Source organism: Podarcis bocagei (assembly GCF_964188305.1).
Source record: "Podarcis bocagei genome assembly, chromosome: 7".
In the NCBI taxonomy this organism is placed as follows: Eukaryota; Metazoa; Chordata; class Lepidosauria; order Squamata; family Lacertidae; genus Podarcis; species Podarcis bocagei.
Genome location: NC_138132.1, coordinates 12,020,432 through 12,034,351, shown reverse-complemented (window position 1 = coordinate 12,034,351; position 13,920 = coordinate 12,020,432). Strand labels below are relative to the sequence as shown.

At 49.8% G+C, this 13,920-nt stretch overlaps 1 protein-coding gene across 11 annotated transcripts; it reads left to right on the top strand.

The window, feature by feature from the left end:
• The first annotated feature begins 828 nt into the window (after positions 1 to 828).
• LOC308590290 (zinc finger protein 574-like) lies at positions 829 to 10,944 on the top strand. Of its 11 annotated transcripts, none has more exons than XM_081200201.1 (3): positions 829 to 924; positions 2,291 to 2,403; positions 7,480 to 10,944. In XM_081200201.1, exon 3 carries the CDS (start codon positions 7,489 to 7,491, stop codon positions 10,237 to 10,239), a length of 2,751 nt encoding a protein of 916 aa, XP_081056327.1. In that variant the 5' UTR covers positions 829 to 924; positions 2,291 to 2,403; positions 7,480 to 7,488; the 3' UTR covers positions 10,240 to 10,944. The 11 variants fall into 11 exon arrangements, with proteins under 11 accessions (XP_081056327.1, XP_081056319.1, XP_081056322.1 ...); XM_081200193.1 differs by lacking the exon at positions 829 to 924 and adding an exon at positions 1,417 to 1,511 and having other exon boundaries at positions 7,483 to 10,944; XM_081200196.1 differs by lacking the exon at positions 829 to 924 and adding an exon at positions 1,417 to 1,511.
• Positions 10,945 to 13,920: the final 2,976 nt, after the last annotated feature.

Below are 13,920 nucleotides of genomic sequence, written 5' to 3'. Positions count from 1 at the left end.
CTCATGAGGTGGCCAAAGTATTGGAGCCTCAGCTTCACGATCTGTCCTTCCAGTGAGCACTCAGGGCTGATTTCCTTAAGAATGGATAGGTTTGATCTTCTTGCAATCCATGGGACTCTCAAGAGTCTCCTCCAGCACCATAATGTAGGCACCCTATATATAGAAATGAGCAAACCAGTGATATTTTAGGGAGCAGGCTAGCAGGCGGGACCCATTAGCTACATCATAGGAACCTACGCAACACAAAACACTATTGCTGTGTGTTAAGTTGTGGGTGAACATATCAGTTGACACAGCGATTTTTTAGACAGCTTGTTTATTCACAGGCCAGAACAGAACAGAACTGAACTGAAGGGTTCAGCCAACCTGCTTATATAGAGCTCCACTACAACGCAACAGTAACAACTTTCTGTAATTATCCAATCACTGAACGTCACTTTCAATTCCTTATTTGCACATGTGGACCTGAGTGAAAACTATCTACAGTAACCCTGCTGGCCCAGGGTGAGAACTTCAGTACATAACACCGTGTGTAGGTTTTATTTGTTTTTTAACTTATATTTTGGAAATGTACATGAAGTGTTTTTTTTTCCTTTAAAATTTTTGTGAGGCCCCAAGAGAGTGAGACCCTAAGCTATAGCTTGTTTAGCTTATACGTAAATCCGGCATTGGCAAGCATGGAACTGTGCTTCAGGAATCCAAGCAACTGAGAAGACCCAGCGTTATTCACAGGTGGACTCCAACTCCCATCAGGCCTTGCAAGCGCTGGCCCAATGGCTCATGGGAGTTGTAGTCCAGCAACGCAGGGACCTCGATCTGGCGGCCGCAGGTTTCTCCGCCCTTGAGAGGGCGCTTTACAAGTACTCCGCAGGAAACCCAGGCCAGGAAGCACGTGACCCTCGGCACCCGAGAGAACCATCAACGGTCTGAGGAGAGCTTTTCCTAGGGGCAGCTTGAGAAGGGTCCATGTTCCCTTGTTAGGGGAGCAGAAGCGAGGAGGAAGGGTGCCTTGGCAAAAAAAAAAAGGGCAATATATAAACGTCATAAAAAAGCAGAACAACTGCTTCTACGTTCATAAATATCGGTTTACGTCTCCTTGTAATCACTTAAACCGCCGTTTAGACGTTTCGGGTCTTCTCAGACACCCCCCTCCTCCGCTGCTTTTTTGGTACAACCCAACTGCCATTTCCCCCCATTCTCTCTCTCTCTCTCTCCTTTCCGGCCAGCGGGTTCCCTCGCTTTCCCTTCCAGCCCCGCCCACTTCCTCGACGCGACAGGCGCAGCCTCGCTTCGGCCTCCGGATGACGTCACTGTTCAGATCGCCTATACGGATCCCGACGGGTTCGGGCAAGGGCTCGCGCGTTGGGTAGGAACGACGGCCCCGATTGGGCGCGCGCTTCAGCAAGCGGCCTCCCGATTGGCCGCCCGCCGCGATCCAATCGGCAGGCGGTTTGTTCTGGGAGGAGGGTGAGAGAGAAGGCTGGGCTGTGGGGGACAGAAGGGAGGAAAAGGTGAGGGGAGGAGGGGGACTCGGGGAGAGCGCCCCTAGTGCAGGGGGGAGCCCAAGGCGGGACGGGGGGTGGGGTGGGGGTGGGGAAGGTAAGGAAGCCCAGAGCGGAGCCACCGGCCCCCCCCACTTTGCAGGGTTGTGGGGGAGGGAGGGGAAGTGGCCCCTCCCGCAAGGGTGGGGGAGGGGAGCACAGCACGCCCCGTGCAAAGAGGGCGAGTGCCTGGTGGATTTGACCCCCCCCCCCATGAAAATGAGGGTGGTGGGGAATGGGAGCCCCCATGCACAGACTGGGAAATCAGACCCCTGTGAAGGGGGCTGGGGCGGAGGAGGAGCGGGGCAGGCGCCCATGTGCAGAGGAGGATGGGCGAAGGGGATGCACAGGGAGACCTGGAGAACTACCTGAGGAAGTAGGTTGTGGCCCGTGAAATCGTGCTGCGGTTGATGCGCTAGTCTTGCCAAGGTATCATAAGGCTCTTTGTTGCTGATGGGGGGCGGGGTGGGCAGAGAGAGAGGAGAGGGGTTCCTCTTTTCCGAAGTGAGGTGGAGAGAAAGAGGAGTGAGAGCTGCTTTCAAGGGCAGGATTGGAAGAAAGTGTGAACTGGAGGCTCTGATCCTCTCCTGTGTAAGCAAACAAAAAACTGAAGGGAAGGCTGCAGTCCCCTGATGAGGGGTTGGATGTCAAATCACTGAGGGGTCTGTTCAGCCTTGCAGTGGGGATGAGGGGCTGATCTGCACCTTTGCTTGCTGTCTACTTATTTACAGTCTTCTTTTGAACTCAAGTTTTCAGAGGACCGGCTTTCTCAGTCTTGGTGTGTGCTGGAGCAGGCAAGATTGGACCTCTTTCTAGAGCCACAGGCCCTTCTGGGGCTGGTCCGTGGCTTTAGACCTCGAAGGTATGTGGGAGATGCACCCTGAAGCCAGGTGAAATACAGCTCAAGCCTCAGAAACAGCTGGTGGGATAAAAATCAGATTTTCATTTTTTCAAAGATGAATTTAAATTGGTGTTTTTTAAGAGTCTCCCCCCCTTTGAAATAAGATTGTTTAATATGGCAACTTACAGTAATTAAGTGCAGATAAAATGTATATATTATAATCTTATACAACTGGACTAGTGGTCTTCTATCAAACACATTGAGATAAAACCTCATTTTCTATGTAAAAGACATGTTTATGTTAATCTGTTCTCAGGTCAAGACTTGTAAAGGTGGTAATAGGTCACTGAGAAAAATGATGAATATTTATTACGCTGCACAGACATTTACATTCCATCTCATGGAAAAACATGATTGTGACTAGTAATAGCCTTGCTTCTGGAATGTGTTGGACATTCCTGACTGGGATCTAAAGAACAGCTTAAAAACCTGCAGATTATATGGACCGTCCTAGTAATATTGTTGACTTATTTTCTCTGAAGTGACTCCCATGCTAGAGCACAACTACTTTTGAAATATCCACAGTATCAAAGCTATGCTCCCCCCCTCCCCCTTGCATCATTTTGCACTTAAATCAAATATTGTTTGTCTTTGTTGCCTGTTCATCCATTAAGGAGAGATCCTTTTGGATCCCCATCCTTAATAATGTAGTGTCCTCCTCAAATAGCGTTTGCATACAGATCCATTGACTGGTTATTTTCTCTGAAACATGCAGTGCACCAGAAATTCAGCTGCAATGTGGCAGTTGGAATTGCTGAGAACTAGGGAAGGCTGCTGTACACTGGAGGACATTTGCATGTCAGTGCCTCTTACATTTGCTGCCAAGATCTGCAAGAAACATCAGCAGCCGCGAGAACCTGGCAGAGGAAGCCCTGCCCTATGACGGACTAATAATATTCCAATTAAATGTTTCCTTGCTCTTTAAATGCATTATAAGCGAGCTTGAGATCTTTGAGTAGCTAATGGGCTATAATCCTAATCAATATTGTCAGTTGACCTAGTCAGATGAGCCACCATGGGGATACAGAGTGCTAGACAAGGTGGGCCTTTGGTTGGACCTAGCAAAGCTCTTCCTAAATGATTGAAAATTGACCTACTTTCAACTTAGCACAATTGAGTTGTGTGTGTGTGTGTGTTTAAATAATTACCTTTACTTTTATTTCTTGATTTTAATTGTAACTATTGGCTGACCCTGGTGTTTCAGGATAAATTCTTTTAAAAGTCTGTTTACTAAACATGCACATTTAGAAAAACATTACTTAACATAGGGGTGTTAGGGGGAGGTTAGTACCTCTGGTGGTGGGTGGGGGGACAGGTTGTGGCTCCTAGAAGCTGTCAGCATGTGACAGAAGCCACACCTCAGGAAATGGCTTCAATTGGCCAGCTAAACCAGGTGAGGGTGGCAGGTGGATCTCAAACCCTCTGTGAGTTAGCGACTTCCCCTGCATTCAAAGACAGGCTCCCGCAGATTGAGCAGACAAGACCAATAGTGAGTCCCAACAGTCAAGGTGGTTTCTGCAGGTGCTGAAGAGGGAAGTAAGGGGCAGATGGGGCTCATCTACCCGGGAAGGTGGCCCATCTAGGAGAATGAAAGCTCTGATCCTAAACTTCTGATGCTTTGCGGGCTATCTTTGGGAGAAGAGGAAGATAAGGAGTAAACCCTACACAACTCTGGACTGGAGTCCCCAAGGCAGTTGGATGGTACCTTGTAAGCTGCCTCCTAACAACTCCAACAGCCAAGCTGGTGCCAAATGTATCACTCTGCTTTCCTTTGGACCACATCAGTGAGGCTGAGGGGGGGGGGGGTCTTGTCATCTGGGCAGCCCAGGAGCTCCATACATAGGCTTGCGCCTTGGGGTGATCACTTGGGTGTTGCTAACATAGCAGTTTGGCTTTAGTTAATTTGGCCATTCCCTGGTTCTTTGGTTTTTTTTGTAATTAGTGTAAGTATCAAGCCTGTTGGTGGTCAAAAATATTTCTTGCTTAAATAAGCCTACTATTTTACAAATAGTTAATCATTATTTGACAACATTTGTCCAAAATTGAGTTGATCCTTTCTGACGAGTCAGCTGCCCAATTCTGTCCTCAAACTTAGCTGTCTCATCGTTTACCCCAGCTCCAGGTGTCTAATGAAACAGAAGCTCATGGTTCCAGTAGTAGATAGGTAGCCGTGTTGGTCTGCCATAGTCAAAATAAAAAAATTCCTTCCAGTAGCACCTTAAAGACCAACTAAGTTAGTTCTTGGTATGAGCTTTCGTGTGCATGCACACTTCTTCAGATACACTGAAACAGAAGTTGCCAGATCCTTCTATATAGTGAGAAGGTGGAGAGGGGTGTTACTCAGAAGGGTGGTGGGAATGGGAGATAGGCAGATAGCTGAGAGAGCCTCTTGACGACTCTCATGGGAAGCTCATGGGATATCCCAATACTTGTTTCCATCTGTTTTGAAAACAATCCTCCTTTTGCTTCTTTTTTAAACCGTTTTCCAATCCACCTATCTTCCCATGCAGAAGCCATGGTGATTGTTTGGATCCTGCTCTTAGATGTGATTTAAATCATTTATATTCAGCCTTTTCCTTGGCAATTTAAAATCATGAAATCACAGAACTCTGTGATTTACAGTGCAATCCAAATCCCAGAACTGCTGATATGAGTTTGGATTTGGCAGATCTTGGACTTTTCCGGTTCAGCTAGGGCTGTACCGGCTTAAGACCCTCATTCTGACTGAGCCAAAGATCTAAGAGTGTAAGTATTTCATCCCCAGCTCAGCTGGCAGAACTTACACCAGTGTAGTCCCCCAAAAGAGGTGTTTTGAGGAAGCGGGTAGAGTGAAAGGAGAGGCTTACACCTGTTTCAAACCCCATTCAGCTTGGTTGTGTGTCCTAGGTCCCAATCCTCAAAATATAGGCACCCACCCAGCTTCTGGCTTGGCCAGCACTTAGTCTCCTCCCTCCCTCCCCTTGCCAGGGGCTCCTGAATGGAGTTTGGAAATGGGTAACATGTGCCAGCATAAGTTTCACCAGTTCTCTATAGTTGGGATTACTCTGCCACATCAGTCCACTCGCTGCTGTTGGACTCTAGAATTGGGCAAAAAGAAACAGTTATACAGTGGTGCCTCGCAAGACGAAAAGAATCCGTTCTGTGATTCTCTTCGTCTAGCGGTTTTTTCGTCTTGCGAAGCAAGCCCATTGAAGGATTAGCGGATTAGCGCTTTTAGCGGTTTATCTGCTGATCGGATCAGCTGATAAGCTGCTTAGCAGCTTAGAAAAGGGGGGGGGAGGAAAAAAACCCAGCAGGAACTCGCAAGACATTGTCGTCTTGCGAAGCAAGCCCATAGGAAATTTGTTTTGCGAAGCACCTCCAAAACGGAAAACTCTTTCGTCTAGCGAGTTTTCCGTCTTGTGAGGCATTCATCTTGCGGGGCACTACTGTACTGTGTGCTAACAAAACAGCACTGAAATCAGGACACAGGTGGCATGACAAGGAGGAGTGCCTTTACTTCTGCTTCGTACCGAAAGAAATGAGAATATTTGTTGCAAAACCACACTAATGAAGATGTAAACGTGTTTATATGCTACATGTTTCAGCCACTTTGAAATCTGTCCATAGTATCTGGCAATTGTACAGCAGAAGGGCTATAGCTCAGTGGTAGAGCACATGCATGGCACACAGAAGGTCATCGGCTCAAAACCTGCCATCTCCATTTAAAAGGTTCAGGTAGCAGATGATGACAGTGATCCCTGCCTGAGGTCCTGGAAAACCACTGCCAGAGGTAGACAACACTGGACTAAACTGCGTAAATCCCTGTGTGATTTACTGCCACAACTTCCGTATAGGTGTTTTTGTGAAATAACTTAATTGTTACAAGGGAAGAGGGTCTTTAATGTTTTGTTTTTCCATTCCCTGTTGTAGTAATGCATGAAAACCTAAGCCTTGCAATGTAACACAAGTCTGCTTAACTCTCAGCCCCACCAATTAAGGTTTTTGCCCTCAGCTGAATAAATACCGCCTTTTTCGCTCTATAAGACGCACCAGACCATAAGCAGCACCTAGATTTTGGAGGTGGAAAACAAGAAAAAAAATATTCTGAATCCCAGAAGCCAGAACAGCAAGCGGGATCTGGCTTCTGGGGTAGCATCTGGCTGTTCTGGCTTCTGGGATAGCCCCGCCAAGCCTCTTCCGGGCAGCGGGATGAAGGCTCCCCCTGCCCAGAAGAGGCTGCACGCGGCTAAGACAGAAGCCAGGAGAGGCGCTGTACAGAGAGCGAGAGCTGCGCAGCGCCCCTTCAGCAAAGCGGGAGGAGGAACAGAAGGGGATCCTCCCACTTCTCTGAAGGGGCGCTGCGCAGCTCTCCCTCTTTGCGCAGCGCCATTTGCTCCAGAAGACGCACTCAACATTTCCCCTTTTTAGGAGGAAAAAAGTGCGTCTTATGGAGCGAAAAATACGGTAGTTTAAAAAAGCAGTAGTTGACTGACGTACTGATTGATGCTGCAATCTTATACACTCTTATCTAGGAGTAAGTGTCGTTGAACTCAATGGGGCATCCTTCTAGGTAGGCCTGTATTGGGCTGTGGCGCTTATACATTTAATTCTTGCAATTCCTGCTCCTTGCTGTGGGAACCTGTGAAAGACCCGTATCTTACATGTTTCATCATAGGATGTATTTTATACCAGGGTTGTCATTTGATTAATTGGTCGAATTAATAAATAGCATTTTACTTTGTATTTAGATGTCTGCATACTTTATCTGATTTTAATTTTGTATTTTTATATTGTAACCTGTCCTGGAACCTTATGGTGAAGGGTGGATAAGGAATATTATTGTTATTGTTGTTGTTGTTATTATTATTATTACTATTATTATTATTATTATTTATTAATGTGTCACAGTAAACAGCATCTCAGATGCAAAAAATTTGCAGGCAATGATCAAAGTATTTTTCAGTCCGCGATCCAGATTAATCACCCAAACGTTGCGACCCTAGTCTAGAACACCAGGCTCCCTAATTTTTCCTTTCTCTTTCTTATACACCCCAGCAGGCTTTCATGATGGCAGAGTCAACCGAGGAGACGCTGCTATATGTGGAGCATCGCTTTGTCTGCTCGGAGTGCAGCCAGCAGTTCAACTCCTTGGAGGAAGCCCTGGTTCATCAGCAGAGCCACCTGTGCTCCCAGGAGCAGCAGTATCAAGTGGTGGGGCTGGCAGAAGCTGGGCTGGTGGCAGGTGGTGAGGCCGGCCTCTACCAGACCGTGACTGTGCAGGAAAGCCAGTACCAATGTCTGGAGTGCGGACAAATCCTCCTGTCTCCCAGTCAGTTGCTGGAACACCAGGAGATGCACCTCAAGATGGTGATCCAGGAGCCGGAACCCTTGGTGAAACTGCTGAGCTCCAGCCAGATCCATTATGAGTGCACAGAATGCAAGGCCCTGTTCACCAGCCAGGATGTGTGGCTCGCTCACCGGCAGACCCACCGGAAGCCACCTGAGCCACCGGCTCCCCCTCCTCAGAGCCGGGCACTGGTCAACCTGGAGCACTCCTACCGCAAGCCGCAGGACGGGGTAGAGACTGTGCAACTGCTGCTTTATGAATGTGGTGAGTGTTTCCAGCTGTTTCAGTCGACGGCAGACTTGCTGGAGCACCAGACCACACACCAAGTGATCCAAGCCTCCCCAGGGACACGAGCGAGGGAGCTGCCTGCATCCTGCCCCACGGAACCGAAGGCGCCGCCGCCGCTGCCACCACCACCACCTCCAAGTTTAGTGGCTGTGCACAACGGGGCTGTGCCGCCACCAGCCCCCACCAGTGTCACGGCCACCGATCATAGCTATGAGCTGAAAAACAACCCCGGGGAGCAGCTTCCCCGGAAAGCGAAGCAGGCCGCCAAGGAGCACATGTGTGCCGAGTGTGACCAGCCCTTTCCTTCGGCCCACAAGCTCCAGCTTCACATGAGGAGCCACCGGCAGGGCGCCTTCAAGTGCCCGCTCTGCAGCAAGGTGCTGCCGTCCCCAGCCGCCCTTGAGAAGCACCGGGAGGAGCACAGTGGCGAGTCACGCTTTCTGTGCATGGACTGTGGCCTGGGCTTCGGCACGGAGGCGGTGCTCTTGTCCCACCGGCGCACGCACTCCTCCAACCCCCTCTACCGCTGCGCTTGCGGGAAGACCTTCATCAACATGACCAAGTTCCTTTACCACCGACGATCCCACAGTGCCAATTCAGCGCAGACCCACGAGTTGCCTGCATCTCCTCCTGAGGAACATCCTCCTGAGGAGGAGCCACCTGAAGCCTTGCAACAACCGGAGCAGCCGCCGCCACCACCTCCACAACCACCTCCTCCTCCGCAGCAGCAGCAGCAGCAGCAGCAGCAACAACAACAACAACAGCAAGAACAAGAGGTGTTTCCACTCGCCATCATCTGCTCTGTGGACAAGACCTCTGCCCCAGCCGAAAGCAACGTGCAGGAGCAAAAACCCTCGGAGTTCCAGTGCCTGCTGTGCAACAAGACCTTCCCCAAGTTGACGCTGCTGCTGCGCCACCAGCGCTTTGTCCACAACATGGAGCGCCGCCACAAGTGTCTGACTTGCGGCAAGATGTTCAAGAAGAAGTCACACATGCGCAACCACCTCCTGACGCACACTGGCGAGAGGCCGTACCACTGCAAGGAGTGCGGCAAGAGCTTCAACTCGCAGGCCAACCTGCAGCGCCACCGCCTGACGCACACGGGCGAGCGCCCTTACCGCTGCGAGATCTGCCAGAAGTGCTTCACGCAGTCGTCCACCCTGCAGCAGCACCTCCTGGTCCACAAGCGCCACTACCCCTACAAGTGCCAGGAGTGCAACAGCGTCTTCCACCGGCCCTACCGCCTGCTCATGCACCGCTACCACCACACGGGCGAGTACCCCTACAAGTGCCAGACCTGTGGCCGCTCCTTCCTGCTCCGCCGCCTGCTGGAGGTCCACCAGCTGAGTCACACGGGGCAGCAGCCCCACCGCTGCACGTCCGGCTGCGGCGCCGCCTTCGTCACAGCCGAGCAGCTGAAGGAGCACAAGTGCGGCAAGATGAGCCGCCACTTTGAGTGCTCTGTCTGCGGTAAGAAGGTTGGCTCGACGGCGCAGTTGAGAGCCCACGAGCGGCTGCACGGGGACATCCAAGTTCCCGAAGGGGCGGAGGAAGAGCCCCCCGCTTTGGAGCCGCCCCCGCCCCGGCCGCGCCGCCCCACCGGCCCAAAGGTTTTCGAGTGCAGCGACTGCAAGAAACTGTTCAGCACCGAGACGTCGCTGCAGGTCCACCGCCGCATCCACACAGGCGAGCGCCCCTACCCGTGCCCGGATTGCGGCAAGGCCTTCCGGCAGTCCACGCACCTCAAAGATCACCGGCGGCTGCATACCGGCGAAAAGCCCTTCAAATGCGACGAGTGCGGGAAGGCCTTCACCATCGCCGTGCGGCTGGCCGAGCACAAGCGCATCCACACGGGGGAACGCCCGTACCACTGCGACGCTTGCAACAAGGCTTACCGCTCCTTCTCCAACCTCTGGAAGCACCGCAAGATGCATCAGCAGCAGCGGCTGCAGAATGAGCAAGAGGCCATGGCAGAGGCTGTTGCCGCCGCTGCGGCTGCGGCTGCTGCTGCAGCCGCAACGCCGTCGGCCTCGTCCACGCCTAGCGACCAGGTCTATGGCAACACTGTTACCATTATGGAGACCATCCCCGTGGTGGAGACCATTGAAATCTACCCTACAGATGCCGGGGTTCACTTCGAGAACATCCAGGTGGAGAATGTCCAGATAGGGGGAGTTTGAGTTGGGCTGGGGGGAGCAAGGAGATGCAGCTGGCCACGCTCTGTGGACCGGGAGCTGCTGCTCTCTGGCTCCCCCTTGCTGGGGCTCTAGTGTAGCTGCAACAACTTCTGCTCCCTAGCTTTTTTATCCATGCTCCCTCTGCTGTCCAGGTTTTGGCCATTTCTGCAACATGGCTGCGTCATCTTGACTTCTCCGGTTCTGAAGGTGAACTGGATTTCCTCCCCGTCTGCACAAACACCAGGACGACATTGGGGTTGGCTTGTGCACTCAATGCCACTGTGGGGTCTGACCCTCCCATTTCCTTTGGAGTTGGGTTCTTTCCCACTCAGTTGTGTGGAACGTGGCTTTTATTTTATTTTTTTATGACACAGGCGACCCCTCCAGACTTGAGAATGCCCAACCACAGCCTCCCCCCATGGCTGAGCCCCTTGAATGCTAAATGGTTTTGTTTGTTTCATAGAGTGCTCCAGGGAATAGCTTCCCTGCTGGGGTTCAGTCTGACTTGTAAATACCTCTTGACTGGTTTCCCTCTTCGCTGTGGGAGCTTCTCTCACTGTTTGCTGTTGCTCCCCTATCACCCACACATATTCCCCTTGTGACCCCTGACAGCTGCTTTTATTTGGTTTCTTGCTAACTGGATTCTTCCCCATGGCTGCAGGAGCATTTTGTTATTTCGTATGAAAATTAAACAGGAATCAAAGCGCTCATGGTTTTTTGAAGTGTGTTCTTTTGTATTATGGTGGTTTTGAGTAGAGCTGGGTGCAGCGTAAGGCTGTCAGTGGGTTAATTTCTAATCACCTGCAATGTTCATTATTTGTTATATTAATACTTAATGCCTTCTTAAAACAGGCATTCTTCCCTCTTTCTCTCACAGGAGGGAATTTATTTCATTCCATTTATGAATCGCTTCCCATAAAACATCTTGAAGCAATTTAACAAGGTGGCTGTTTCTAATATTGTGCCTGTTGCAACATGTTACTTCGTTATCTGAAAAGGGAAATAACCCTTTCTTCAAAGTGTTCTTTATTTATATGGAAATCTATGCAGATTTAATTGTTTGACTGAAACTTAACACAATTAATCCCCTGATAACGGTTTTTAAAGCAGACAAGCCCTAAAGTTTTCATGTAATCCTCACTGTAAGGTGCTTTGACAAAAATTTAATAAGCAGAAACTGCTGGTCGTTGTCGAAAGAAAGGAGTATCTGTACCGTTTTCTGCTTTCATTTGCTGTTGTAGTAACACGAGATCACTGAAATACACTAAATAAACAACCTGTGCAATTAAATCTTGGTGCCACCACATACAGTTGTCCCCCACTAATTAACTAAAGCAGGAATAGCTAGCCTGTTGCCTTCCTGATCATGCTGGGTGCCATTTCCTAGAGGCCATGCTGGCTGGGTCTTCTGGGAGTTGTAGTCTGGCAGCTTGCAGAGAGCCAAATGTTCCCCACCTTCGATCTAAAGCATTACTTGGATTATCTGTCATTTAAAAGTTGCAGCAGTAGCAGAGTAAAAAGTTATGACGAGTCTAGAGGATAGTGCGAAGTGTTTCTTCTTCCCAGGGACTCTTAATTTCAGGGTCGTGGGTTCCAGTCCCATACTGGGCAAAAGATTTCTGCATTACAGGGGGCTGAACTAGATGATCCATGTGGTCCTTTCCAACTCTACAATTCTATGATTCTATTGGTGGATGGATATGAGAGTGAGAGATCCCCTATCAGACCTTTTTTGGTCAGAGGCTGCAATTTTGCATCATGTCCACTAGGTGGGACAGTTTTTAAGAATTGCCTTGCTGAATTTTACCAAAGGTATGGTTTGGCCCAGCAATCTGTCTCCCAGAGCAGACAGCCAGATGCCACAGATGCAAGCAGGGCGCAACAGAGGTGACAATCCGGGGAATTATAGCATCTCTGAATGTGAAGGCTTCAGTTTAAGCCTTCAATACATACCAGCAGCCCCTTGATACTTGGAAGGCTTGATTGCTTGGAAAGGAAGCTGCCGAAACCCAAAAAAATATATCTGAGTCACAAAGTCAGGGTGCGGTGCCGTGGAGGTAGAGAGACCTAGCTGGATTTGGACAGAGGTGGTCACTTACCCAAGTGGAAGCAAGAAGAACATTTTGATTAGAAGATAAATGATTTGGGTCCCAATAAATGACAACTGAGAAGAGCTACCTAAAATTCCATCCCTGGACAAACAGAAGCACCAGCTCCCTTAAAATGTAAGCGATGGGCATTTTCAGGATCCAGTTGGGGGACAGCTTGCTGCAGGTTGTATCGCTCAAGTTTGTGGGCTTTCTGCACTGCAGGTAAAGCCAAGCTAAGGGTTTCTTCTTCCCTCCTTGCTGTGCTTCCCTCTGCTGCCTTCGCCCTTGCAGCCCAAGTAGAGCATCTGCTTGGATCCTCCTCCTCTCCAGGTAGGGCTGGGAGAGGCCCATGCCTCAAAGCCTGCAGAAACCAACGCCTCTCAGCACAGACAGTGCCGAGCTTGACGGATCGGTGGTTTGACTTGGCAAAAGGCAACTTCTCGCCCTCCTAACAATTGACGCAAGCGATTCCTAGCTGCTGCTCCTTTTTCAGGCTGCCCGGGGGACCTTGGAGCAGGTGGCTTTTCTCTCCCTTATACCCACATAATCACACATGGAGTCTGTGCAGATGGAAGGGAAAGAGTTCCCGACTCTGGCGGGGTGTTTTATGCCGCTGGGCTTCCCTCAGCATCTTCTCTCTTAGTTTGCGCCTTATCTCCTGTTCCTCGCTGGCCAAGGAGCTGGCCTTGGTGCTGAGGACACCAGCTGCGAGGGCTCAGTCACTGAAATGCACATCAGATGAGAGGACATTTGCCTTTGTGCTCTCATGGACACGCTTTCCATTCTCCCAGGGCCGCAGAGCGGCTTCTCCTGTGCGTTTTGATGAGGCGCTTTCCGTGGTGTCACGACAGCTTGAGGAAGGATCCCGTTCTGGTCATTTCTCTCTTTCCGCCTGGCTGCAACGCGGCTGCTATTCCCTAGGCATGGCTGTGTCCTTAATACCTCTCCGTTTCTACCTCTGGCACGTTAAGGCACCTTCCGGTACATTGAAGATGTGCTAATGCAATATTAAGCACGGAGGGAGGAGGCGTTATTCTGTGATTCAAGATAATGGGAGTTGTGGTCTGTTGTTGTTTTAATGGCTAGGTGTGTCTGCGTTTTCCCAGAGTAAAAGCTTCCAATTTATACATGGCGCTCCTGTGGAAATAACTTCTCCATCAGCTTTTGTGAAGCTCCCCAAGTTACTGAGCAGGAACATCTTTTCAGGAGTGAAGACTCATGGCAGGGGCACTGAAAGAAATGGTCTGTTGAACTTCAGAGTAATCTTATTTTCTTGTATTTTTTTCTTCCTTGCATGCCTTTTTTATTGGAGGGGATGTTGCAGGGTTGCAGGAGCAGGAGGGGGCAGGTTAAAGCAAGGTGACATTCCATTGTTGAATCAGAACATTTTCCTATGCAGATACAGGTAATTTGCATCAGAAAGTGTTCAGCTTGCCTTAGAACATTTTCCAACACCCTAGAGAGTGATCTAATTTAGCACGTTTATTTTACTTGTATTTAGTAAACAAAGCTAAAATCTTTGAAATTTCCTGATACTTTTTTGGCAGTTGACACCCATTTATCGTTACTAATGAACTTCTGAGATGGAGATTTT

What these genes read in the sequence shown, in the direction of transcription:
- LOC308590290 (XM_081200192.1), top strand. Translation starts at nt 1,995, where the DNA reads ATGGGGGGCGGGGTGGGCAGAGAGAGAGGAGAGGGGTTCCTCTTTTCC. An exon ending in AGGCTCTGATCCTCTCCTGT is followed by an intron (nt 2,133 to 7,479) that starts GTAAGCAAACAA and finishes TATACACCCCAG; the next exon opens with CAGGCTTTCATGATGGCAGA.